General features: G+C 43.0%; 2 protein-coding genes across 15 annotated transcripts in view; one reads left to right on the top strand and one right to left on the bottom strand.

The window, feature by feature from the left end:
• Positions 1 to 16,064, bottom strand: part of LOC142044125 (uncharacterized) — a 48,955-nt gene extending 32,891 nt beyond the window's left edge. For 11 of the 13 annotated variants that reach the window (XR_012654221.1, XR_012654222.1, XR_012654223.1 and 8 more), the window contains exons 1-4: positions 12,591 to 16,064; positions 11,530 to 11,641; positions 6,554 to 6,678; positions 1,825 to 1,919 (exon numbers count right to left, since the gene is read on the bottom strand). Coding sequence is in view for 2 of the 13 variants with exons in the window: in XM_075056225.1 (XP_074912326.1) it covers positions 1,825 to 1,919; positions 6,554 to 6,678; positions 11,530 to 11,638 (329 nt within the window). In the remaining 11 variants the exon portion in view is untranslated. Of the gene's footprint in view, positions 1 to 1,824; positions 1,920 to 6,553; positions 6,679 to 8,311; positions 8,476 to 11,529; positions 11,642 to 12,590 lie in introns of those variants that run through there. The other 2 variants (XM_075056223.1, XR_012654228.1) reach the window with 2 other exon arrangements.
• Positions 16,065 to 17,219: 1,155 nt separating this feature from the next.
• DELE1 (DAP3 binding cell death enhancer 1) overlaps positions 17,220 to 25,935 on the top strand; it is a 22,622-nt gene continuing 13,906 nt past the window's right edge. For both annotated transcript variants that reach the window (XR_012654353.1, XM_075057074.1), the window contains exons 1-5: positions 17,220 to 17,560; positions 17,717 to 17,828; positions 18,043 to 18,163; positions 18,529 to 18,672; positions 25,311 to 25,366. Coding sequence is in view for 1 of the 2 variants with exons in the window: in XM_075057074.1 (XP_074913175.1) it covers positions 17,454 to 17,560; positions 17,717 to 17,828; positions 18,043 to 18,163; positions 18,529 to 18,672; positions 25,311 to 25,366 (540 nt within the window). In the remaining variant the exon portion in view is untranslated. The remainder of the gene's footprint in view (positions 17,561 to 17,716; positions 17,829 to 18,042; positions 18,164 to 18,528; positions 18,673 to 25,310; positions 25,367 to 25,935) is intronic.

The following is a 25,935-nucleotide window of genomic DNA, read 5'->3' as shown; positions in this document are numbered from 1 at the left end:
GACTTTTTACAAGGGCAGGTAGTGATAGGACAAGGGATAATGGCTTTAAACTGAAAGAGGGTAGATTTAGGTTAGATGTAAGGAAGAAGTTCTTTACTGTGAGGGTGGTGAGGCACTGGGACAGGTTGCCCGGAGATGCAATGGATGCCCCATCCCTGGCAGTGTTCAAGGCCAGGTTGGATGGGGCTTTGAGCAACCTGGTCTAGTGGAAGATGTCCCTGCCCATGGCAGGGGGGTTGGAACTAGATGATCTGTACTTGGCACTGGTGAGGCCACACCTCAAATACTGTGTTCAGTTTAGGGCCCCTCACTACAAGAAACACATTGAGGTGCTGCAGCATGTTCAAAGAAGGGCAACCAAGCTGGTGAAGGGTCTAGAGAACAAGTCTTATGAGGAGCGGCTGAGGGAACTGGGGTTGTTTAGCCTGGAGAATAGGAAGCTGAGGGGAGACCTTATCACTCTCTACAACTACCTGAAAGGAGTTTGTAGTGAGGTAGGTGTGTGTCTCTTCTCCCAAGCAACAAGCAATAGGACAAGAGGAAATGGCCTCAAGTCGCACCAGGAGAAATTTTAGATTGGATATTAGGAAAAATTTCTTTACCAAAAGAGTTGTCAAGCATTGGAACAGGCTGCCCAGGGAAGTGGTTGAGTCACCATCCCTCAAGGTTTTTAAAAGATGTGTAGATATGGCACTTAGGGACAAGGTTTAGTGGTGGACTTGGCAGGGCTAGGTTAACGGCTGGACTCTGATCTTAAAGGTCTTTTCCAACCTAAAGGATTCTATGGTCTTTAAGGTCCCTTCCAACACAAACCATTCTATGTTTCTATGAAAACTTTCTTAATACTTGTTTACCTACTTCAAATTACATCAGTAGCTTCAAGTACATTTTTGACCTGTGAGTGGTTAATGACATCAATATTTGCAATACATTTTCATCCCTTTATAAAGATCCTTTATTTATTTCCACCATGTAGCTTTTCTCTTTATATTGCTAGATGAGACCTAGCAGCATCATGGTGAGATCTTCATTAGCATTCAAATAAAAATTTATTGTTTGCTTATATAGTGGGGAGATGAGTTCAGCATTCACTGTTCAGTGTTCACCATTACCATCAGAAGTGTTTACGTTCATATCTATGTTTCAGTTTCTTTTGACAGAACATAACAAAGCACAAGAAAGGCTGCACTGGGTCAGATCAAAGGTTCCTCTACTGCAGCATCTGGTTTTCAATGCAGATGCCCAGGGAAGGAGTTTAAGAACATACCAGGCATGCAGCAGTGCTTTCTTGGAATATTATTCTGGTTTCCAACAATATGTGTCTTGGGACTTTTTGAGTCACAATCTTTGGGTTTACTATTTAACAGGTTACACTTTAAATTCTCTTCATTAACTTTTCCTGTTACCCCTGGAGCACAAGTAAACTTTGAGTATCCATAATATCCTATGGCAAGGGATTTTACAGCTCAATTACAAGTTTTGTAAAGAACCATCAACGAGATTAAACTTATTTCTAGTTGTTTCTTTGGAAGAGACACTAAAGGGACTTCTCAGTTCAGAGAGAAGGTGGCAAGGGGATACGAGTGAGACTTATAAAATCATGGTCACAGCAACTCTAGGTGGACAGTGCAGGCAGATGGACCACTGGTCTGATCCACTGGAGCATTTCTTATGTTGTTATGACTAGGTCATCCTAGTTGCATCTTCAGGAGCCTTTCAAGAGCTCTAACAAATGTGTGAAATGTGGTTTATCACTAGAAAAACTTTCCCTAATATGTTGGGTTTTATCCATTTAATCATTTTTATCTTATAATTTCTACTCACTTGCTCAGTACAGACTTCAGTGTGACGGTCTGCAATTCTTCACTCTTGGGGACCTTCTCAGGGATTGCTGTCACATTTACCATCTTCCATCCCTCCTGCAGGGAGACTGATTTAAGTGACGGGTTACACACTATAAGTAGCTCCATAATTGCATATTTGTTTTCCTCCAGAGCTCTTGAGTGGTTACCATATGGTCTTAGCAATTTCTGACTCTTCATCTTATCAATTAGTCCTAAAATGCATTTTATTGTCATTTAATTTGAGACAGTTCCTTACACTTGTCCCCATAAGTTTGGCTCTCGTGGGACAATAACCTCCCTCAACCATAGTGAGCACCAACACAAAGCTTCGGTTTACTTTTCAACAGCATTTTTTCTCTCTTACAGTAATCCTTTCAGAGACTGGTCATCTGTTGACCAAAACTCTGGAAAAGTACCCGATTCTGGCAATTTTGAAAGTATTTTACTAGCATTTTTATTATTCCTTTAGTGAGTTTGCACCTTAAAATTTTCCCTTGCCTGCCCTACAGATTTAGCTTTACAGTTAATGCTTTTTTTGATTTTTTCTTTTTTTTTTTTCAGTTTCTTTATTTGCTCAGAAATCCATGATTTTGAATACTCTCTTCCACTCTGCTGTTAGAATATTGCCTTTTTGGTCCCTTGTAGAACTATTTCACTTAGTGATATATTGCTTTGAGCTTCGGATAGGGTGTTTTTATCTAGTTTCTCATCCTCTGTATCCTTATAGGAGCTGCTTTTAATTTCCTTTTAAGAAGGTCCCATACTTTTGAAAAGGTCCCATTTTTAAGTTAGGTATTACTGTGTCGTGGTTTAACACCAGCCGGCAACTAAGCACCAAGCAGCCGCTTGCTCATACCTCCCCACCCAGTGGGATGGGGTAGAGAATCAGAAAAGAAGTAAAACTCGTGGGTTGACATAAAGACAGCTTAATAGGACAGAAAGGAAGAAAATAATAATAATGATGATAATAATAACAAGGATAAAATTACAATAATAATAATAATAATAAATTAATTAGAATATAAACAAGTGATGCACAATGCAATTGCTCATCACTCACCGACCGATGCCCAGTTAGTTCCCAAGCAGCGATCTGCCCCCCACCAGGCCAACTCCCCCCCAGTTTATATGCTGGACATGATGTCACATGGTATGGAATATTGCTTTGGCCAGTTTGGGTCAGCTGTCCTGGCTGTCCCCCCTCCCAACTTCTTGTGCCCCTCCAGCCTTCTTGCTGGCTGGGCATGAAAAGCTGAAAAATCCTTGACCTAGTATAAACACGACTTAGCAACAACTGAAAACATCAGTGTGTTATCAACATTCTTCTCATACTAAATCCAAAACATAACACTATACCAGCTACTAGGAAAAAAATTAACTCTATCCCAGCCAAAACCAGGACATATTGTGAGGTAGTTGTTGGGGAAAATTAAATACTCCTAAGATACACTGTCACAAATCCCTCCGAAAAAAAAGATCGGTATCCACCGAGGTGTTTTCAAAGGGAGGCTTTGGATGAAAGAGGACATATAACACCTCCAGCTGGAAGGGGAAGCATGGGGAGGACTCTACCACGGCACTGCAGGGAGCAGGGATCTGGATGCTGGTTGAGGTGGGCAGAGGAACCTCCAGCACCAAGCTTTCAAAAGGGCTTGTGAGAAGGCTGCATCAGGGACAGGTAAAAGAGAGGTAGGGAATGTGGAGAAGCAACTCCCAGAAGAGGATTCATGTTCAAAAGCAGGAATGCACCTGTGTCAGCAGAATGATGTGAACTCACTCATTCAAGAGAGGGGAGGTGGAAAGATCTTCTGTTATTACAGGTTCTCTACACTCACACAGGCAGTACATATGGAGCAGCGCTGTCAGATGTGGCCTTTTTTCAGCATGCTGGACCTCTCTTCTGCTAGGCGCACTCTGGGGAGGCCACAGGGAGCTTGGGGTGAAAGCCCATGTGCATTTCCCTACACCACGGCTCCCACCTCTGCTGCAGTGCTCAGCACCCTTGTGGCTTACAGGAATTAATGATTCATGGATGACGGAAAAGCTGTGTTGCTTTTCCGGGTGGCTGGCATCCAGCTCACCTGGAAGAAATGATCTCAAATGAAGAAAAGAGGGGACAGCTCCCATTGGGATGCAGCATGGGCCATGCACCTTTCTCTGCAAGGGCAAGCATGCAGGCAGGACAGCTCTGGTGCTATGTCACTGGCTGGTGTCATCCTACACTTGGATGGGACTGACAGTGGTTGGTCAGCCTCAGGGTACTTAGGATACTGGTCTGTCCAGGCAGCTTTTTGCTCACAGATGTAAGTGTCCCAGTACAGCAGCACCCTGTCTGTGGAGACAGGCTCCCTCCTCATGCAGACAAGGTTTACAAAATGCAATGTAAATGGAATATAAAGCAGGCAGCTGGCAGAATCCAGGCAGGCCTGCAGATCCACAACGACTCACAGAAACAAATCTACCAGATGTTTCAGCCTCACAAGGGAGCCAAACGCCTGTCCTACTGCAGGAATTGTGTTTTGCCTCCTGTTGTGTTGGCTTCCTGCAAGAACACTGGAAAATGGTGGTGGTTTGAGAGTTACTTCCCCTTCCTAAAATTGGTGCTACCATAGGTTTCTGTAGTTAGTGAATATCAACAAGAAATAAATCAGAGCTTGGAGAAACGCTGTTCTCCACTGTTCCTCCAGTGTGGCTTGTTTACACTGCTGCGCTGCAATCTGAAAAACGCCATCTATAATGAATACTAAATAGTGGGAGTTTTTTTCTCAGCAATGTGTTACTAAACCTGATTGCTGTGCAGTATAATATGCTGGGAGAGAGCGGGGGCTTGGCTGTGTTTCTCTGTTTCATGCAGTCATAGAAACTGTCAAGCTTAGGTGCCTCTGTGATCTCCAAGCAGCATGTCTCCCTACACCCCTTCCTAGCTACCCATTTATTTTTAAAATGTTCCATTGTTACTGTAGCTCAGTTCTTTCAGCCAATTTTAATGTCATTATTATTTCTGTCTCTTTAAAATTTATCTACTTATGCAATTTTAATTTTTTTTTTTCAAACCAATTCATAGTAATATGTTAACAGCTGCCTTGTAGTGGAAGTCACCTAGAGTTAACACTCAAAAGTCCTCACTATTAAGAAATGACTCACCTCTGTGATATAAAATCTGTACTGCATTGCCTTGCACCCCTGTCCTCAGTACATTCACAGGTGTCTCCACTTCATCACCAAGAACATTTCCGACCTTGCAGTTAGTACCTGCCTGTGGAGGGTACATGCAAAACCAAAGGGTACCAGAAAGCAAGAACATTTTCCTGCACACTAATGACTTCTAGAGTATTTCTACAGCTCCTTAAGCTTAAAGGACCAGGAAGTAGAAGAGTTCCTATACTGCAGAAGATGGTGAAAAAAGGGACGAAAGAAGAAAGAGTCGTAACAAGGCCCCTGCTCACACTTCAAAATTCCTGCAGCCAACATGGAATATATCTGCTTCTATTTTGGGAGTTTGATGACACTTTTGATTTCCCTCCTCTGCCAGCAGTTTCATCTTCCAAACAGTTCAAGGCATGACCATGATGATAATTCTACATAACAAAATGCACAGCGGAAACTGTACTGACCCAAAGGCTTGTTAACACACAGCGTAGGTAAAGAGTTTGTTGGGTGGTATTTTTTTGCCCTTTAGAATACTGTATTCAGGCAAAATCAAAGTTTCTGAAAAACAGCAAATTGTTCATACTAATGCAATGCATGTTCTTTCTTCCTTGACTTACATATTGGAGTGTTCATATAAATATACATACACTTCCTATACACACAGTATCAAACACTCCAGCAGAAGTGCTACAAGACAAAGTATAATACCGTGTTTTGGTGAGATCAAACTTAGAGTCACGTGGGCGCACTGAACAGGAGATACTAAAACTTATCACACACGTACTTCTTGTTGAGCTGTGCAAAGGTCATTCTGTTCTGTGAATAAGCCCATGTCAACAGTGAGCATATATTAGAGTTCAGAAAACACTTTACTGAGGAGATCCAGGCTTTCTGGGTTAAAAGGTTATGAAATTTAGTCTAATCTCTATTTCTATTTTCTTAGATGTTCACTACCAATCTATTATAGGCAAAGAAGTCAGTGCATCCCAAAATTAAGGTTTCCCAACTTTTTCTTTTACATGACCATGACCATGACCATATTTTTACAAGACTTGCTAGACTTGTGGTTCAAACTGTTCAGAATTCTCTCAAGCTAGCCTGAAATATCTTTTTTAAATTAAGCTGATTTGCATCATAATTTCTCAGACTGAAAGAAAATAATTTCTTTTTGTTAAAACATTCCTTCCACCACTCTCGAGAGCCTTTTGTGTCTCTGTGCTTTATCACAGGAATTTCACATTTGGCACAGGGTTTCTCCTGGTGAGAGGTTTGTATCTGTTGCCTTCACAACTGTCCACAAAGTTCTTACACCTTCAAACAACTGGAACAACTAGCAGTCATCTACAAGTCAAACAGAACAACTAAGATACCAATTTAACACCCAGGAAAAGAAAAACACTGGAATAATCTGAATGATTTCTAAGCACATAGAAACTAATAAGGACATGAGTGCTTGTCAACATGAATTCCTCATGAACAAAACAAGCTGACTCAATCTAATTTCACTCTCCGATGGATGAGACTTTGTGGATAAGGAAGAAACAGCCAATACCACATACCTCAATGTCACTGAGGCTCCTGACATTGTCCCACACGACATTCATGAGTGCAAGAATTCCCTGGCTGAAGTCATGACACAAATCAGGTTGGAATCTGCACTCTGAGAGTAGTTTCCAATGGTTCACTGTGAAACGTAAAGGACAAATTGAATGGTTACTCAGCTGTTCATAAGTTCCATTCAATATTTTATTGATAGCCTGGATGAGGGAATGGACTGTGTGTTTATTAAATCTGCCAAGATTAAATCTGCAAAGAGCGGCTACAAATACATGGGGGATAGCAGTATTAAAAACTTTTGACAACTTGGACAAGTTGTCTATAAATATAGGAGTCATCTCAATTGTAAAAAGTGTGGCATTTTAACTTAGGCAAGAGTAAAGTGCACAAATACAGGATAGACATCAGCTGGGCAGAAAGCACTCTGGAAAAAAAAAAGATCTGAAGGTTCTGATAGATCACAAGCTGAACAAGGGTTATTGTCCTGTGCAAAGAGAAGACACTACACAGATATATTAACAGAAGAATTACCTACAAGACATCTTGCAGGTCCTTTAGCTGTACTCAATAACACCTCAGTGCAGAGGCATATCCAGTCTCAAGTATTGCTCCTCAAGAAAGGTTGACAGGCTAAGCAGCAAGAATAACAATAATGGTTAGAGGTCTGGAAAACATGACCTGAATCAAGAGGCTGAGAACAGGAGGTGCTCAAAAGAGAGGCGGCCATGGAGACATGCAATAACAGTCGTGACAGAGTCAGGATCAGTCCAGTAACGGTCCTGTAGCAGACAAAAGTCTGCTACAAAATGGAAGAGAAACAACAGTTCTGCATATGCCAAGAACATCATAAGCAGACCTGATTCTGTCGTGGAAGAAGGAGCTGAACTAAGCGATCGGCTGAGATTTCTTCCAGCTTTGGTTTTCAATGATTCTGTGCTCACCGATGCTGATTAGAGTTTGTCTGTACTCAATTTGTCCTGATGTACCCCAGTGACTTCATACAGTAATTGCTCATGCACATTTACATCATTTCTGCATTAACATCATCATTAAGGTTACAGTGTTTTACATTCATCTTACCATCTTAAGACTATCTGTCTTACAAATACCTTATCAAAATGCTATTTGCCAAACCAGCTTGACTTGCAACTCATTAATCAAAAGACATTTTAATAATTAGTCCTCAAATAGTAATTCAATAAAATCTTCATATCTTGATTTTCCTTTCTAACCAGCGCAATGGGCAAAAGGGTTTGTAATCATTTGGCACCACTACTCTCAGACTCAAAGAATCTAAATTAGAGCTGCTGGTGACAGTCTCCCATTCCACTGCCACAATTTTAGAAACTACTACAATTTCAGAAAAAATTGTAAACATCTTGGGCCTCTCAGTTCCAGATTCTTATAGAAGACACCAGATCACTGCTGCTGCCATTAGCACCCAGTCCAATCCCTGGCACAAAAGCAGGACCAGCACCACCTATGTGCATTCTGACACTGGGAGAGATGCACTTAAAATCTTCCCCAGATCACCCATTTCAGTGATTACATATCCTATATTAACAATATATTCCTAATGTCTCTGTTAGTGCAGTTCAGCCTGTTATCTCCAGCCATCTCCCCAGTGGGCATGGAAAACAGTTTAAGATGCAGTGGCCAGGCAGGGTATCTGACTAATATGACTGCTTCTTAGTCACAATTACTTCTCAGGGTGCCAAAGGAAAGCAGTGCTGCCTTATCAAATAATTATAATCAATTACCAATATTGATCAGAACCAGCTATAGCTGAGCTTCCCACAGGATCCATTGAATTAAATGGTTGTGCTGTAGTATTGCTGGAAGGAAAACAAAGATCCTTGTGAAGTTGTGCAGGTTCTAAGATTTATGAAAATACAGCTCAATTTCACTGGCATACAATCAGTTAAATCAACATTATATAAAACCAGAAATAATACAAGCCACAGACCTTGTTAGCTCTGTATACCTTTACACTATTGTTAAATTGAGTTGATACACCAGAGAGTGGAAACCCAAAAGATTCCAGATTTATCATCTTGATTCTTTACATTTGTTCTCAAGAATTTACACTGCTGCCAGCTTCTCTTCCATGCCGATTACCTTCTTTGTAACATATTGGCTTTCTTACTTTTACTGAATAATTCCTGGTCTATTATATCTATAATTATACTAATAATTAAGCATGCCTTTTCATCAGCTAGCAGCTAATTACTTCTGTTCCTACCCAGCTTGCTCAGAAAACAGTCAATTCATCTGTATCCATATCACTCTCACTGTTGCTAAGCAGTCAATGCTAGTCAGCAGTTGCACTGTAACTGGCGTTGTTTGGTTCACCCTGGCTTTAAATGTATTTTGCAGTAGCTGAGTGGTGGTGCCTTTCAACCTCAGAGTAAACGTTTTTCACTGGTAAGCAAGCTTTAGTCACACGCTATGTGCAGCACCTGCTTGGCAAAGAGTGCTTATCCCCACCAGTTTCAGAGCAGCTTTGGAGCTGTTTGTAAGCAGCTACTACTTACTGCAAGGAGCAGTCTGTAATTGGAGAGACCCAGAAAGAATCAGCTACCAAACCAGGCTCTACCAACTGCAGTCTTAGTCCTTTTTTGGTCAGACCTTATCCAAGATTTTGTTACATGCAAACTGAAGTCATGAAGTAGTCTAAGCTCTCAATTCTCTAGCATTATCACAGTGAAGAACTACTTGCATTTACACACTGTCCTTCCAGACTTCTTGGTATACTGAATCATTCCTGTGTCCACTAATCTGAGAACTGGACATTGTCATCGTGACTCTGCTGTCTCACTCTGGTTCCCACCAGCACAGCATAGATGGGGTCTGCCCCAAACCACTCAAGCTAGTTAGTGTCAGACTTCAGTGATGTGGCGTCAAATCAGCCCAAATTTCCAAATTACCTGTCATTTTGTCCACTGTAGGTTGGAGAAGAAGCTGATGTTCCAGGGCCAGAATTCCCACCACCTCCGGCCCTGGCAAGCCACTTCCTTCCCTGTTTCTCAGTTAATGAAATCAGTGAAATCAACATTAGTGAAATGTTAATGGCTGATATTTCCAGGCTTCCTAGAGACTGGGCTACGCCAAAACCCTTAATCCTTTCACCTGATTCATGACTGCATACTCTGAAATGAAGAAATGTTGGCAAATGCAGTGGTTGTGCTTGATTCCAGAGGAAGGGAATTAAAAAATGAGGAAATTTGTTAAAAAAAAACGCTCAGAGTGGCAGCCAGAAAGGCAAAATGTTTTCAGATGGCAGGTAGACTATTTCAGGATTCTATATTGGAGGCTCAAAGCAAATGCATATAACCTGTCAAAAAAGACTTGAGAGAAAAACAAAAAGCTAGCATCATAAAACAGCAGGATCAGGGAGGCTGTTGGAAGTTAAAAGGTATCCTGCAAAAAGCTGAAGTTGTCTCTGAAAAAGGAAAACTAAAAAGAACATAAATTCTGGCAGACTAAATGTAAAAGCACAATAACATAGACTGAAGAAAGAGTTTAGAAGCAGTTTGCTAAAGAAATAATAAAAAAAATGTAATAAATCCTTCTTGAACACATCAAGAGCAAGAAGCTTGCAAGAGCCAGTGAGCTATACAGGTATGAAAGAAGCACTCAGAAAAGATAATGCCATTGCAAAAAATCTCAAACTCTTCTTTTAAAAATCTCTGTTCACCTGGAGAATCTCAGAGAAACTCTGAAACCAGTATCTTGTTTATAAGGCATTCAGAGAAGGCTTGTCTTAATTTAAGGTTGTTAAGAGTAGATAACAAACCACACAAAATTAATAACAACATATCACTGGGAACAGATGATATTCATACAAGGTTTTTATAGAATGTTAAATATGAATCATCTGAGTTAATGCCCTTAGTATGTAACCTTTTGCTGAAAATTGCTGCGATTATCAAAGGACCGGAAGGTAACTAATAAGAAATCAGTTTTTAAAAATAAATCCAGTGGCGATTCAACAAACCACAGATCACTAAGTCTAATGTCCATATTGGTCATATCGGCTAAAGCTCTGGTAAAGAACAGAATTAGTGAATACATGAATAAAAGTAACACATTAAGGAAAAGTAAACATGACTTTTGTAAAAGGAATCTGAGCCTCCTAAATCTGCTGGAATTCTTTGAAGGAATCAAAAGCATGTAAATAACAGAGAAATTTTCCCTGTATTTCCAACTCACCCCAAGCTTCCAGAAACCTCAGACACTGAAGGTCTCATCAAAGGCTTTTAAATAAACTGAACAGCCAGGGACTACAGGTAAGGACATCACAAAGTTAAACAATAGTTTCATATTGGAAAAAGAAGGCAAGACTAAAGGATGAGTTTTCACAGTGGAAGATGATCATCAGTGGAGTCCCATGGGGATTAAGGTCCATTGTGTACAATGTGTTCAGAAGTGATCTGGAAAGTAGGTGGAATAGTGAAGATTTCTGATAAAAACTAAATTAATTAGGATAGTATTTACTACAAAAACTTGAAGTTCTCATGACACTGAGCAGCAACATAATAAAGTGGAAGATAAATTTCAGCCCTGACAACTATAATCTGCCTATCCATGAAAAGCAATGCTAACTTTACAGAGTGATAGGCTCTGAACTAGTTTGCAAAATTTAGGAAATGCATCTTGATGTTATAATGGCTAGTTCTATGAATACATCACCTCATTGCTCAACAGCAATCAAAAAAAGAAAATCAAAGGTTCAGAGTTCTTAGGAGAGAAAAGTATGACTTCGCCACTGTATGAATTCATTGTGCAACTGCTTCTCGAAAACCAAGTGCAGTTCTGGTACCCTTGCCTTCAAAAAAAAAAAAAAAAAGAAAGAAAGAAACTGTAACAGGAAACAGGAAAGATACATGGCAGAATGACAAACATGGTAGGTACAAAACTGCTTCCATGTGAAAAACAAAGTTAGCATGCAGAAGTTAAATAGGAAGTGATCACTTGCCATTTGTATTTACCAATTGTACTGAGCAGGCCGGGTGCCAGAAAGGGGAGACAGACATCGTACAAGAGCTCTGTCGCGTGCCTTTTTGTTCAGCTGCTGAAGCCTTCATATTCTGTCAGACAAAAATTTCAAGGGATGTGTAAGATTTGCAACAGCTAGGTTTCATACGCAATCCCAGCATGTTTTTGGGAAAAAATATAAGGGGAAAAGGGAGGAACAAAAGACTGCTGTACTTGCAGTACTTTCTGTTTCCATTACTTGTAAATCATAATTCATTAGGGGTCTCCACTTCCTTTCCCATCTGCCCTCCCCAGGCTACAATTTCTGAATTAAAATAAATAAAAAAACACTTAGGCAGCATTTACTAACACCTGACTATGGCAATCCAGCCATGTTGCTTGCCAGCCTCTATAGTGATGTATTTTAACACAGCTCCTCTCACCTTTTTACATTTCTCTCATTTTTCAGACTCCTTTGAGCATTGTGGGTTCAGGTTGTTAACTCAGCTCCTTCAAGGACAGCACTACTTTTCATTCAGTTGTGCAGTGGCTAGTACCAATTGGTCCCACACCTGATAACAGCCTTAAACTACTGGCAAGCTATTAATAATATGCAAGCAATCATTTTAATTGCAACCGGGTGTCTAGAATTTAGGAGCTGTACGAAGAGTTCCTTCTAGCTAAAATATTATTGTCCCATTGTGCATTTTGGAGTTTAGCTCTCATTAAAAGTAATAGAGGGAAATAGTCTGTAGCAAACTGAATGTGTTTGTTTTCACAGTTCACCTCCTGCTCCTCTACACTAAAACACACTCTCACTCAGTGACAAGACCACAGCTGTTGCCATCTTTTACTTACCTGCTGAGTGCAATATTTAGCTTGAGGGACACTGAAGTTTTCTGTTTGTTAGTTATCAGGTCAATAACTCTCACCTTATCACTTCAGTTTCCATTCTGTTGATAAAACCTGTCAGCCTTCCTTGAGTGGTTCCTGGCCCTCAGAAGAAATCACACTAAATTGGCACAACCAAGTAAATCTGCAAGGGATGTGCTCCTGACTTACCAAAGGGAAGGGGGGAGGGCTTGAATTTCTCTCGCTCTTCCTCCTTGCATGGCTCCAATGTCCAAGTGCTTAGAGCTGTGTTGAAATCCTCCCTACAGATCCAGCAGTTCAAGTCAGCTCAGGTCTTTGAATATGGCCCAGAGGAGATGTCTGTGGAGCTGAAATTGATATGTTTAAGTGCAAGAGACAATAATCATTTCTTCAAGTATAAGCTAAAAATACCCAGAAGAAAGTGGAATTCATAATGGAGATTTTAAAGATCTGTGACATACCAGAGTCTGCACAAGGGTTTTAATGAGAGAGAAGCCAATTTAATTGGTCAGTGTGAGCAGATGCTTTGCTGGGTGAGTGGGCTATAACGTCTCACATTCCCATTTAATGCCAGGAGCATCACCGCTGTGCTTAACATGGCTGCGACAAGCCCATGTCAGAGAAGCGCATTGTCAGAATCGGGAAGAACCCTGATAATCAACATCTCTGCGTTGTCAGATCACAGAGCTGAGACAGAAGGAGAAAGCACTAAAAAGAGGAGGCAAAAGCTGACAAAGGAACATTTCTAAAGGTAATTGCATGACTGACCATCTCTGGTTGTCATTTGTTTCATTATTATGCTAGGCATGAAGCTAAAACAGCCCGTTAAGTTTTAAAGTCTGTTAACGCTGCGTTAACAGGGAGTTGCTGAGTACCAGGGTTAAAATCTGCAGGCCTACCCTGTGAAAACACTTCTGGAGTGTATGTCACCATTCATAGGAAACCCAGAAATAACTTCCGTGGACCATTCAATTATAAGCAATCACCACACAGCACTCCCTCTACTTGTGGCATGGCTCATCAATCAGGTTTTCTGTCACCATGTCTCTTCTCATAGCAGTCACCAGAAGGCTCTGAGCTCCCTCCGAATTCATGTGACATTTACTGTCAGGGGCTGTCAACACCAAGAGATTCTCCCAGGGCCTCAGAGTTCATCACAAAGCAACAAGATATATCCCCAGAACGCGCTCCCAGTTCCAGCTCTGGATTACAATGACTGACTGAGGGGCTTTGCAGCAGTCAGGGAAGACTGAAACGGCAGCGCGAGCTACAGCTTATGCCCAAACACCTTCCCTTTCTTATTTTCTTGTTAGAAAAATACAACCACATTAAGAGAGGTTTTAGGCCTATGATTAATTAAGACTTCCTGAAAAATGCCCCTTATAAACTTATTAAGAGAAAGATGAGACTGTTTACTTTGAAATTTAGCCTTCCCATCTTCAGCATTGATCCTGCATTCAATGTCTGGTTAACAATACAGTGACCTAGTGGAAAAAATTTATAAAACTTAATAAATTGCAGTTGGCAGTATTGACAGAGTGTGTATATGCACATTTGGTTTCATATGAACATATTACAAGAAATCTAATAAAGTAAAACAAACACATTTTCTTTGTCTGTGAGCTGTGAAACTAGATCATCTGTAATTACAATGTTTCGAGTATACTTGGTGAAAGTCCTATGGTGGGGTTTTTTTAGCAGTAAATTTCTGGCTTTAGAAAAAAAAAAAGTGTTGTGTATCAAAGCTTGCATGTTCCACTAAGTTACTTTGCTCAAGATGCAGAAAAAGAAAAACACAGATGAAAACCTAAGTTACCAAAAGACCAGTACGAGACAAGAGGGAACAGCTCCAGCACCCAGGGAATAAAGTTCCAGTGGCAAATATGTCTCAAAGAAATAGTCAAGAACTTAGAGATATGTTGATTTTGCCTGGACTTTAAGGAGGGACTGGCATTAACAAGCGTTTAAACCAGTGAATAAGAGAGTGCTTTCAATTACAAGGTTTTAAAAGACCTCAGAATGTGTATAATCTCCTAGAACTTCAATGTTTGTTTTTAACTTGCTTTCTACAACCAGTCTGGTTTCCTCTTCCCACCAAAATAAATCTATTTCTTAAGGAGCACAGTATTTATTTCCCTAAGAAGCAAAGTATTTATTTTCCTAAAATTATTGTGTGATAACAAAGTTTTCTCAGCCTCTTCTCTTACACTCTGTGTGCTAGCCCACTGATGACCATCATCTGAGCCCAACAATCCAGGCAATTTTCCACCCAACTTACAGTCTATTTATCCAATCCATACCTCACCAATTTGGTAAGATGATAATATGGGAGACCATGTCAAAGGCCTTGCTAAAGTCAAGATAAACAACACCCACTGCTCTCCCCTTGTTCTCTGAGCCAGTCTCATCACAGAAGGCAATCAGGTTGGTTAGGCATGATTGCCCTTGTCAAATCCATGCTGGCTGTTCCCAGACACCTTCTTGTCCTTCACATGCTTAAAACAAAGTTTCCAGGAGAAGGTGTGCCATCATCTCCCAGAGACACAGGCTAAACAGAGTGTTTTAGAGTTGCCCATTCCTTCTTCTTACCCTTCTTGAATGCGCATGATGTTTGCCCTTTTTCGGTTATCAGAATCCTCTCCTGATTACTGTGACCTTTCAAAGTGGCCCTGCAATGACATGAGCCACCTCCCTCAGCACTCCTGGGGTGCATGGACCACCACCAACGGTCAGAAATGCTGTAGCAAGACACTCTGCACCTGCAGCAATTCCTCATGGCTTATTGCCTCTTCCTTCTCAATGTCCTTTCTACTCTCTGACTGCAAGCTGCACGGACACAAACTAGCTGAGCTGGGAAGACACAAGAAGCAGCTCTCACACAGAATGCACTGTCCTCCCGCCTGCATAGCTGGAGTCATTTCTCGCCATGACATTTACTCCTTTAGCCACATTACTCCACAACAGCCTACATCTCTGATCTTTGCTATCTCAACTTCGTCTTGCTCTGGACAATCCCCTTCCTCATCTCTCAGAATCGCCCTCTCATCTCATCTTCATTCGGCTATTTTCCTTCTCCAGAGTAAAAGACGCAAACGCACAGCAACTGCACAACTGACATTGTTCAACTCCTGTGGCATCCTCACAATATGAATCAAAACAGATTAGCTCTGCTATTGACTTGCCAGTTGCAGGAAAGAGAGAGTATCACACACCGGATGACTTAGGACTTGAAAGGAAACTAGGACTAACAGCATTAAAAATACAGTGATTAGCCGAGAAGATCTTGGATGAACCAATACCAACAAATGCAGTTTGAGTTTTTGGAGCATTAATTACTGATATCAACTTGATAAGCGAGAAAATTAAGGCAAGATCATGGAGTGAAGATACTGATATTTCTATTTTGCATGTAATTTTCATCCCCAAACAAACTGTAGTAGCTTAGCAAATACCAGTCTACTAAGATGAGACAATTACAGACACATTTACTAAACCAGACAACTAAATGACTTTGTAATTAAGGTATTTAGCCAAATCTGGGGTAAAAAGGATAAAGGATTTGTGTCCCATAAGACACTACAAAAAAATAAAAGTTATGGAAAACCAAAAGAAATTCAGTAGTTTAAAGCAAGCATTTAGGCTGATGAAAGAGAGTGATTACGTATCTCCTGGAAAGCCATCCTTGGAGCTAACCTTGCAGCCAGCCAAGCATAAAACACGGATAATATTGAACAAGAACTACCAGTTCATAACAGGAATTACCAGCAAAGAGAACACCATATTCTGGAAAGAGAGACAAACTGCCAGAACAACCAAGAATTTCTGTGCCTGTGGAATGAAGAAATAAAAAAGAAAGTACGCTGCTCAGCTGAAACGAGCGCAGGGGCAGCAATATTCATACTTCTGGAGGAAACCACTAGGATAAGGAGAATATAAAGCATATCTTTTTCTCACACTGGCATGCCATGCTCTCGGTCGGGAACTCTGCCATCTCCTGTTGCAACACGGTTGAAACACACTGGCCAAGGAAGGCCTCTGCGAGCACGATCAATCACAAAATCAGGCTGACTGCAGACAAGAGGTGGATGCAGGTTCATACACAACCCAGACCAAAACCACATCTTAATGCATTTTTTACACATTTCCATTCACAAATGTTTTGCATTTATACCCATTTCCCAGATATAATTAATCACATCACTGGTTACAGAAAGATCAAGCGACTGAGTTTCTGTTCACGCCTGAAATTACTTTCTTGCTACAAGAAAAGTATTTTGCAGTATGCGATTTCTCCTTGTCTCATCTCAATTGCAGGGCGCCCAAATGTCCACCTGCACTGCTGTTGCAGGCCATTCTGGGTCTGGAAAAGGCACGGTTTCTCAGGCAATCTCAGGTTTGGGTATACTGCAGCACTCCCCGCTACTAATTTGGTCCCTACTTCCAAGTCCTCACACCCAGGGCGTTTCTCCGGGCTCAGGGACTTCACAGAAACCCCCGATCTGCAGCACAACCGGCTGCCCCCACCTACTTGAGCTTTCCAAGGGGGATTTATCACACACACACACACCCACCCCGAGCCACAGGCGATCCCCAGAACACCCAGACCTACAAGCGCACCCCCCCCGGCACCCACTGGGCCTACAAGGCACCCCGACCCACACGGGGACCCCCAGGGCCTAGGCGGGCCCCTCCAGGCGGCCCGGGCCTCCCTCAGCCCCGTCCCCCCCCGTCCCACAGCACGGCCCTTCCCGGGCCGCCCGCGCCGCTCCCGCTCTCGCTCTCCGCCGGGCGCCGCTCTAGCCCCTCTCTATGGTACGGCGGTGCAGTCTGTCCCTGCCCGGCGGGTGGGCTCGGGCCGCCTGAAACCCCCCTCCGCGGAGCTTGAGCCCGCGGGGGCTCCGCTCTCCCCGCAGTCCGGTGCGGGGGCCGCCGCCCCCCCTGCCCCGCGGGAGGCCCGGCGGGCCCAGCCGCTCCCCCTCAGGACCGCTCGGTCCTCTCTATGGTGCAGGCCGGGCGACGCGCCCTCTCTCGCTCCGTCGCCCGCCGGGCGGGATGTGGCGGCTGCTGCTGGGCCGCGGCCTGGGCCGCTGCTGGCCGCCCCCCGCCCGCCCCGCCTGCGCCGCCGAGCCGCCCGACGGCCGCGGCCCCAGCCCCGAGCGGTGAGTGCGGCCTGCCTGGCCCCGGGGCCCGCAGCGAGAGCGGGGCGGGGGGCGGGGGGGTCCCCCTGCCCTCAGGGCGCTGCTGGGGGCGGGGGGGGGGGGGGCTGAGGGCTGACTTCTGGCTTCACGGCGTTGGTGTTTTCTGGTTGCTTTCAGAGCGCCCGCTTGTCAGGATGGACGGCCCCGGGGTGGCCGGGAGAGAGGAGGAAGGCAACAGCCCCTGCCCGGCCTGGTGCCCCGTTACTCCGTGCTGGAGGCAGTCACCTGGGTGAGGAGCAGCCGGCAGGGCCGGGTGTCCCTGGCCGGGAGGGATGTCTGCAGGAGGCTTTGGGGGTGGGAAGGGGGATGGGAGCCCCCGGGGATGGGAGCCGTGGTGGGAGGGATCCTCGAAAGAGAGCTGCGGACGAGCTGCCGGATGGAAACGGGACAGAAGGAGGGAGCAGCGGGGCTGTTTTCCTTGACTTGTGTCTGCTTTTCTTCAGGGAGCGCTCGGTGCGCTGCTTCTGCAGGTGGTCAGACAGATCTCGTGGCTGAGATCGCTGCCGGACGCCAGGAGAGAGCACAGGTCTCTCTGGCTTTCTTCGTTGCCCTCTCAGCAGACAGGTTAGCAGCTCTGGCTTGTGAGAAAGGGCTGTGGGAGGGCCCGGCTGTCAGGCGGGATTGCTGCCTCGTGATATGTTAACTAAGACTGGAAGAGAGCTGTTGCAAGAAGCTGACAACCAGCTTTCAAGCTCTCTGGGGAGAGTGAGAGCTGGTATCTGTCAGGGGAATCTCGCTGTTTCTTAACCAGTTGATGCAATCCCACTTTGCATCCCACATGCCCTTACCTTTGTTTTCCCTTCTGCACCCTGCTCCATGAACTTTCCTCCTGCTTGGCTTTGTGGTCAGAGCAGAGAAGGGCACTAGGTAAATATACAGTCCAGTGTTGTCTCCTAAAGCAGACACTGCTTTTGTGCTCTATATTTCAGTGGTGACTGAAGCCTCAACCAGCTGCCCTGGTGTGCAGCTGGGGTCCCATTTCCTGCAGAAAGCAAGTCCGGAGGTGGTACCAGAGAATTCATCCTCAGGCATCCCCTCAGGGGAAGGAGAGAGCCAGCCCTGGACAGCAGTAGGTATGTGCAATGTGCTGTGGGGCAGGATACTTGTGGCAGAAAGACTTCTGAGTCTGAGTTTCCCCAAGGCAAAGCTAGGAGCCAAGAAGGGTATATCCATTTATTGACACTTGAGGACATAGGTTAGAGTGGAAAGACAAGAATTTCAGAGAGATGAATCAGGAGTCCAGAGACGGAGGGAAAAAATCTCCTGGAGGCAGGGAGGAGCCTGTGTTGTAACTGCAGGTGACATGGGCTTTACCAATACTGGTCTGCCTTAGCGACCTGATTACAGCATCCAGTTTCTGTTCTTTTATTGTGGACAGATGTTTGCAGCCAGAAGGATTCAGGATAATACTGCACCATTGATCTGGGAGACTTGTGTACATGGTGGGAAACTAAAGGAATTGTTTTCTTCCTGGAAGATGAGGATGTATTTCTGAGTGCTTATGCTGTGGCTAAGACAGTGGACGGAAGTATCAAAGACATTCTTATTAAAATGAGTTTTATAAAAATAGTAGAATATACTCCAAAAAAATTGAAGTCTTACCCAGGAAAGCATGTCCTACATATTAAGTTTAAATTCATGTCAAGGAAGATCAGATGAGGCCTACAACAGGGCTACTCACTAGATGTATAACCAGTAGTAACAGCTCCAGGAAAATTCTTAGAAGCAGGAAGCCGGCTGGAGCAAGTAAAAATGGGACATGTGATTGTGGTGTCAGAGAAACACGTAAAAAAGCCAGCCCACAGATGTTGGCTAGATAACGTAAGGTGTTGCAGAAAGGGTCAGAGGGGTTCCCCATTCTTTGCTTTCTTCCAGATTTTTGGAATTCTTCAGTGCTGATTTAAGCTACTGCCCATCACTGCTTATCATACCCATCTCCTGCCAGAGGTTACCATTCCCATCAGTTGGCAAATGGAGCATTTTGTTTCCATGTCTCCTAATTAGCTCCAGGAAAACAGCCAGGTTAATTTACCTAAACTGCCAATTAGACTGTTTAACCCATCTGCTTTTGCCTGGAGCATATTAAGAAGCACTCAGACACACTGCCTCACTGGCAGATTACTGGACATGGACCTCTGGGAGAAGTGGTAGGGAATAAGTGGAGACAGTGATGCCTTCAGTTGGCACAGCTGAACATTCAGGAGTGAACGTGTGCCTGTGTCTGACAAACAGGTTCCTACAGAGAGTCAATAGGAAGAGCTTTTAGGCAAACTGATAAATTCAGCTGTGACAAGTCACTAAGGCCACGTGCTCTTTGTTCGGATGTTCTGCAGAAGCTATGAAGTCACTGAGCCTCTAATGACGATATGTAATCCAGTGCTTAAATCTGTTGTATGACCAGAAGAATGAACATTGACAAAATGGACGTTGTCTTTTAGAAAGGGGGAGTTGTTTGAGCTGCAAAACTGCAAAAAAGGTAATTCTAAGTTGATAGAAACTGTGTTATAGAATAGAGATGTTAGATACCTGGATGAGTGTGCTACATCAAAGAATTAAAGGTCTTGAAAGGATTTAGGAAGCCATTTTTTGGGCCAACTTGCTCCATTGCAGAAACTTAAGAGAGCTGTAAATCTATTAAGAGTTCTTTGGAGAAGTCAACAGGCACATGGAACAAGATTATCCAGCTTTTAGCTTTCTGAAAATCTTTCAGCCAGGACCTAAACCAAAGCTATCTGGAGAAATAAAGCTGATGTGAGGGAAGATGGAGGGGCTACTCTTGGGCTAGTAACTCCTTGAAGTACAAGAAATAGTTTTCACAATGGAGAGCCATTACTGGTGGATTCCCTTAAGTCCTTTGTTGAAACCTGTTCTGTTCTGCACAGTCAGCAGTGATTTGGAAAAAAGAGGTGACGAGTGAGGTGACAGAAGAAGCAAATGATACAAAATAATTCACGACAGTCAAATCTAAAAGTCACAGCAAAAGATTGCACAAAAACTAAAACTAGGGTAATCCCAAGGTAGGTTAAATTGGTAGACATGGGGGAATGTAACTGTAAATACACATACAGAATGAGGAGTGTCAAATTAATAATTATATTGCAGAGGGAACACTTAAAGTCACCATGGGTATGTTTTTGATAAGGTTAAGTCAGTGCTCAGCAGCAGTGAGGCCAATTAAATGTTAATTATTGTAAAGGAAGGAACGGAGGATGAGAGAGTATCGTAATTTTGTGTAAGTCTATGATGCAGCCACATCTTGAACACTTAGGGAAAAGGCACTCTGTCTTAAAAACAATAACAAAAATGGCATAGAAAAGGATGACAAGGAGACAATTACATACAAATAGAGACTGATGCTTCAGCTTAAAAAAGAAGTGGCAGAGGGTGTGCTAGTGCTCTGTGAAACTAAAAGTGTTGAGGGAAGGTGAATAGGGGCAATATTTTTCATAATACACATATTAATAGGCAGCACAGAAATGGTCAGGTAGCAAGTTTGAAAAAAAGCAAAAGACACTACATGTTTGGCTAGTGCACAGGTAAATTGTGGAACTCATTGCTACAGGCCAGAAGTATAAATGGGTTCCAAGAAGTGATTAGGTAAAATTACACATTCAAATTAGACTTAATCAGTCCAGCCAAAACCTCCTGCTCAGAAGATCACGGAACAGCTGATTGCTGGAAAGTTCTCCCAGGAAAAGTGTGACTTCATAATCCCTGTTCCTTACCCTTTCTGCCCAAGCATCTACAACTGTCAGTTGTTAAGAGATAATGTATGTCAGAAATAATTTGATTTTGCTCAATACACAAGTCCTCAGGTTACATTCTCGCATTATGCTGTGCATCCATTTTGTGGGAATTTATTGAGAAAAGTCAGGGAGAAGAGATTCAGTAATTTTTACTGAAGAGTCTGAAAAAATGCCTAGTTTTGTAATGTGAGAAGTCCTGTGAATCTTTCCATGGAAAGTTTTAAAGTGAAGCTTGGTCATGCCTTGGTAATACCTTTCTCTCAGAGTATGTTTTGCTTTCTACAGGAAAAGCTGCCTCAGGTTTAGGATTTTTTTTTTTCTGGTGTGTAGCTACTGAAAGAGAATGAGGCTGGCTAAATCAGAATGCAGCAAGAAACTGGGGAGAGCAGAAGGAAGAGAAGGACAGACGCCTGGCAGATGATGCAGGGGAATCTGGTAGCAAAGTCTTGCCATTAGAGAACAGACCTCCAGAACTTGGAGTGGAGCAGAATGTACCTTCGCTTCTCCAGTTTGCTGTTGCCAGCAATGGCAAAGGACCTTCTAGAGAGAATTCCATGTCCTCACCCTTTCTTTCAGTGTTTCAGTTAATTTCCAGACTTGCTGGTCTACATGTACAATGACAATCTGCTATTGTTGTCAGCTACTTTGTTACCTCAAGTGGCAAAGATCTTTGTGATCGATCCAAACATCCCAGCTTTGCAGATGAGCCATTCCAGTTTTAACATAACACAATATGATGGAATCTATTACTTTTAGTGTGTTTAAAAAGAAAACGTTAGGAAATTAATTTAAAAGTTGCTTTAAATAACATTCTGGATATTACTATGAGCAAGTCCTTAGCTGCATGATCGCATCCTATTTTTTTCATGCAATTCATGCCTCACTCGAAGCTTTTTTGCCGAAAGTTAGAGGCACATGGTGAACGAGCGGGTGATTACAGCCAGTCTCAGTGTTATAGCAGCTGAATGCTGCCCTGGGGAGTTGTATTTTACCCCTGGCAGAACTGTAAAATTCGTTATTTCAATTCTGAGATTACAGACATTTCAAAAGTGTGTTTTCATTTCAAAGCACAATGAAACCAATTGGAAACACTAAAATTTTCCATGAGGCAGAAATCCTGGATTTTGTCCAGCTCTTGTTGTGAATTCATTCTTGTGAAGTGTTTGGATGTTTTGGGATGAGCAATCTAGACTGTCTATGAGAAGATTATTAATTCCTCATTTGGAGATTGCTTTGAGCAACGTTTGATTAGTACAGGATGAACAGTGGGGACACACCAAATAGTTATTAGCTGCTGAATATGTGAGCATTGGGCATCCAGTACCCTAAAAGCCTCAAGATTGCATGGAAAAAAGGATGCATAGTCAAGTTACATCACAGCACATGTTTGAAGAAGTAGAAATAAAGTGCACAGAAAATTCCACCTGTGGTATTCCCAGCTTTTTTTGTGTGCTTTGAACATACAACCTTAAGAATAATTTAACGTGGTTCTGTGTGTGCAATATAGCAATGAATTTGTTCAAAGCCTAGTTCCTGTGAAGTTCTGCTGAAGTTTGACCATTCTTTGGGAAATAAGAAACAAACAGTTGGGCTGAACTTGTGTTAAGTAATGTCAGGTTGAAGGTTAATCTAAGCTGGTTGTCTCATTCTGCTGAGTGGGATGGGATTCTTTGCTGCCGGGGGGTGCTTTTATTTCTCTGTTTACTGCTGAACCTAAGCGATATGTTTAGATTGTGTGTCTGGTATTGAGACAGCTGCTCTGAAACAGGCGAGTCGTAAAAAATCATGATCTCCATGGAGAGATTTGATTTGAGGCTTGCCTGGCCTCAAAGGTAAGTTCCAAGAGAATTCAGTAGTCTAGTTTTTCAGGAGATGGGACTGGGTGTCAGGATCAGTTCGTCCCTGTGTTCTCTTCCAAATGACTCCCCAGGAGTGGTGTGCTTCCCAGGAGTGGTAACTCTTATCTGCTGAGATTACTGCGATTTGTGTGAGGAGGGGTTTCCAGTGGTAGAGGGACATGAGACAGTTCTGCAGGCTGATAGAAATCAGAATTGGTTTCTTGTTATTTTTCATGGGGTAATGGTTGGTTTGTTGCTGTAAACAGCATGTTTTCTCAGTAAACGACAAATCTCTGATTTAGTAGTAGATGTCTATGTGAAATGTAAAGTTTCTTGAAAGCATGAATGTACTGATGTTTAAACAAGTAGTTGGGAGAATTTTTAATGCAGACAATGTTTTTCTTCATGGGATTTGCTGTTGTATGTATGACAAAAAAACAAATTACATCATGAGGGAGATACCTGAACGAGAGATAGAGTCTTACAGTGAGAAAGATCACATAATTTTATGCCTGATCTGAAAATAAATGTAAAACATAACTAATAAATTCACAGATTATATTCCTTTTGGTGGAATGATGAATAGAAATCATGTTTGCCATGGCGATCTTCCTTGTTGGGTGTGTGGGGCTTGTTCAGATAAAATACATTTTAATACAGCCAGAGGGGAATTGTTTATCTGGGAATAACGAGGCTGCAGCTGGAACATAGGCCACAGCTTCATGCGCATTGTAAGGCAGTACAGGCACTGTAAGAAGCAATCCTGCCTGTTGCACACTCATTTCTGCCGCTGCACCGGCACAAGCGCTTGTGTAGCCATACAGTGCCAGGAATCAAGGAGTCGGGCCCCTGAAAGGACTGGGTTTTTTTACTCTTACTAGCTTCCTGCTGTACAGCCACGCAGCTTGAGAGGGGGACAGGGAGATATGGGGAGGGCACAGCTGCTTCTTGTGTTAGCAGCACTGGCTTGAAGTGATCCAGGTTTCAGCACCTGGTGTTAGGTGCCTGGTGGGATCCAGCTGCTTATGGTGATTCAGGTTAAAAATAATTGGCCTCGGTCAGCCCTCGCCTGTTCGTCCTCTTTGCTGGAGGTCACTGTCCTCTTAGAGTAGCTGGCGTAAATGCCTGTGTAATCTCTTCCAGCACAATTCTGTCAGGAGCAAGGTGGCTTAGCTTTTGCTGTAGATATTTTCGTTAGATAATTCTGATTGAAACTGGTCGGGTAGTGGCTGAACACATGGTAGTGCTAGCATATCTAAGAGGGCAGTGATGAGCAAGTGGGGCATGTTGGGGTGATAACCTAAGCCTGCATCCGATGCAGCCAGAATAACATGTCTCATGATCCCCTTGCAGAAGCAGAACTGTACCCTGGACACAAATTACATGGAAAAGGAGCTAGGAGCTAGCAAGCACCTAGCACGAAATCTCAGTGTGATGCCCTGGGCAATGGGAATAGGAGCACAGTTCTGATACATGCAAACTAGGCGGTTACAAATTCAAATAAGGAGGCAATTTTACCCTTCCTGTGACACTGGTGAGAGGGTCTGCACTTCAATAACAATGTTGAAAATTCAGGAATAGTGGCAAAAAGTCATAAAGTTAATCAACTCGGGCAGAAAAGTACTTCAGCTGAAAGACATGAACGGCGCAGTCTGTTTAGAATCACAGACAAGAATCAAGAGGGGTTGATTAGTTGTATCAGGACTTTCAAAAGGAGAATGGGCTTTTTAGTAAAAAGAAAAAAGCCTAGAAGAGCCAGTGCCTGGGAGCAGAAACCAGTTGTATTTTAATTTAAAATGAAGCACAGAGGTTTAAAGCAGCAATTACAAGTTGCTGGAACAAACTCTCAGGAGAAGTGGGAGATACTCTACCTTCAAATCAAGACTGGCGACCTTTCTGGAGGAGGTGCGTTAGCCAGCTGCAGATTACAGGACTGTATTCATGTGGCACTTGGTTGCTTTTGATACAAAGGTTAGATTGGTCAGTGTTCCTTCTGTTCTTAATATCCCTGACTGGGTGGGTGATCGGTCCTCTAGGAAAGAGCTGTGGGGTGGAGAGGATGGGAAGAGGTGAAGATACAGCATTGCTTAACTCTGCTTTTTTTGTTCTTTTTTTTTTTTAATATAGGGGAGTTCCAGATCCCTGAGAGCTCCAACTTGGGGCCAGTTCTCCGCAGTGCAAAGGTACACTTTCATTTTTCACACCCTCCATATGTACCTGAGGTCCTTTCCCTTGCCTGAGCAATCCACTCACACACAAGACTGTTTTCTGCCCTGCGCAGCTGGAGGCCAGGAGAAAGAGAGATGTGGTATGTTGCCCTCTGCTTTAGCCAGAGCAAAGTTCAGGAACTACAAACTGGCATCCCTGTCCTTTAAGGTGTCTGTGGAACAGCGGTGCTAGCAGAGAAGCACAGAAAGAAAATGGGAAAAAAAAAACCCAAAACAAATGAAACAAAAAAAAAACCCCTATCCAATAGCACCAGTCTGTTCTTGTGTATTTGCATTTTGATGCAATCTTTCACTAGGTGATTACGTGCTGTTGCTATTTTGGTTTTTACCAGACAACCCATGACTGGAGAAGGTGGTGTCACTGCTCCTAAAGCTGCAAATCAGGACTGGGTCTTTTCTGTTATAGAGGAAGACACTGGGCTTGAAGAGGATGCATCAGCTTGAGAGTCACAAGGCTGTAAATTATATTACGGTTCTTGTGATTAAGCCTGCTACTTCCTTGCAATTCACAGTCTTAGGTGCAG

This window comes from Buteo buteo, chromosome 24 (genome assembly GCF_964188355.1).
Source record: "Buteo buteo chromosome 24, bButBut1.hap1.1, whole genome shotgun sequence".
NCBI classification, from domain to species: domain Eukaryota; kingdom Metazoa; phylum Chordata; class Aves; order Accipitriformes; family Accipitridae; genus Buteo; species Buteo buteo.
This window is presented reverse-complemented; position numbering and strand designations above follow the sequence as displayed.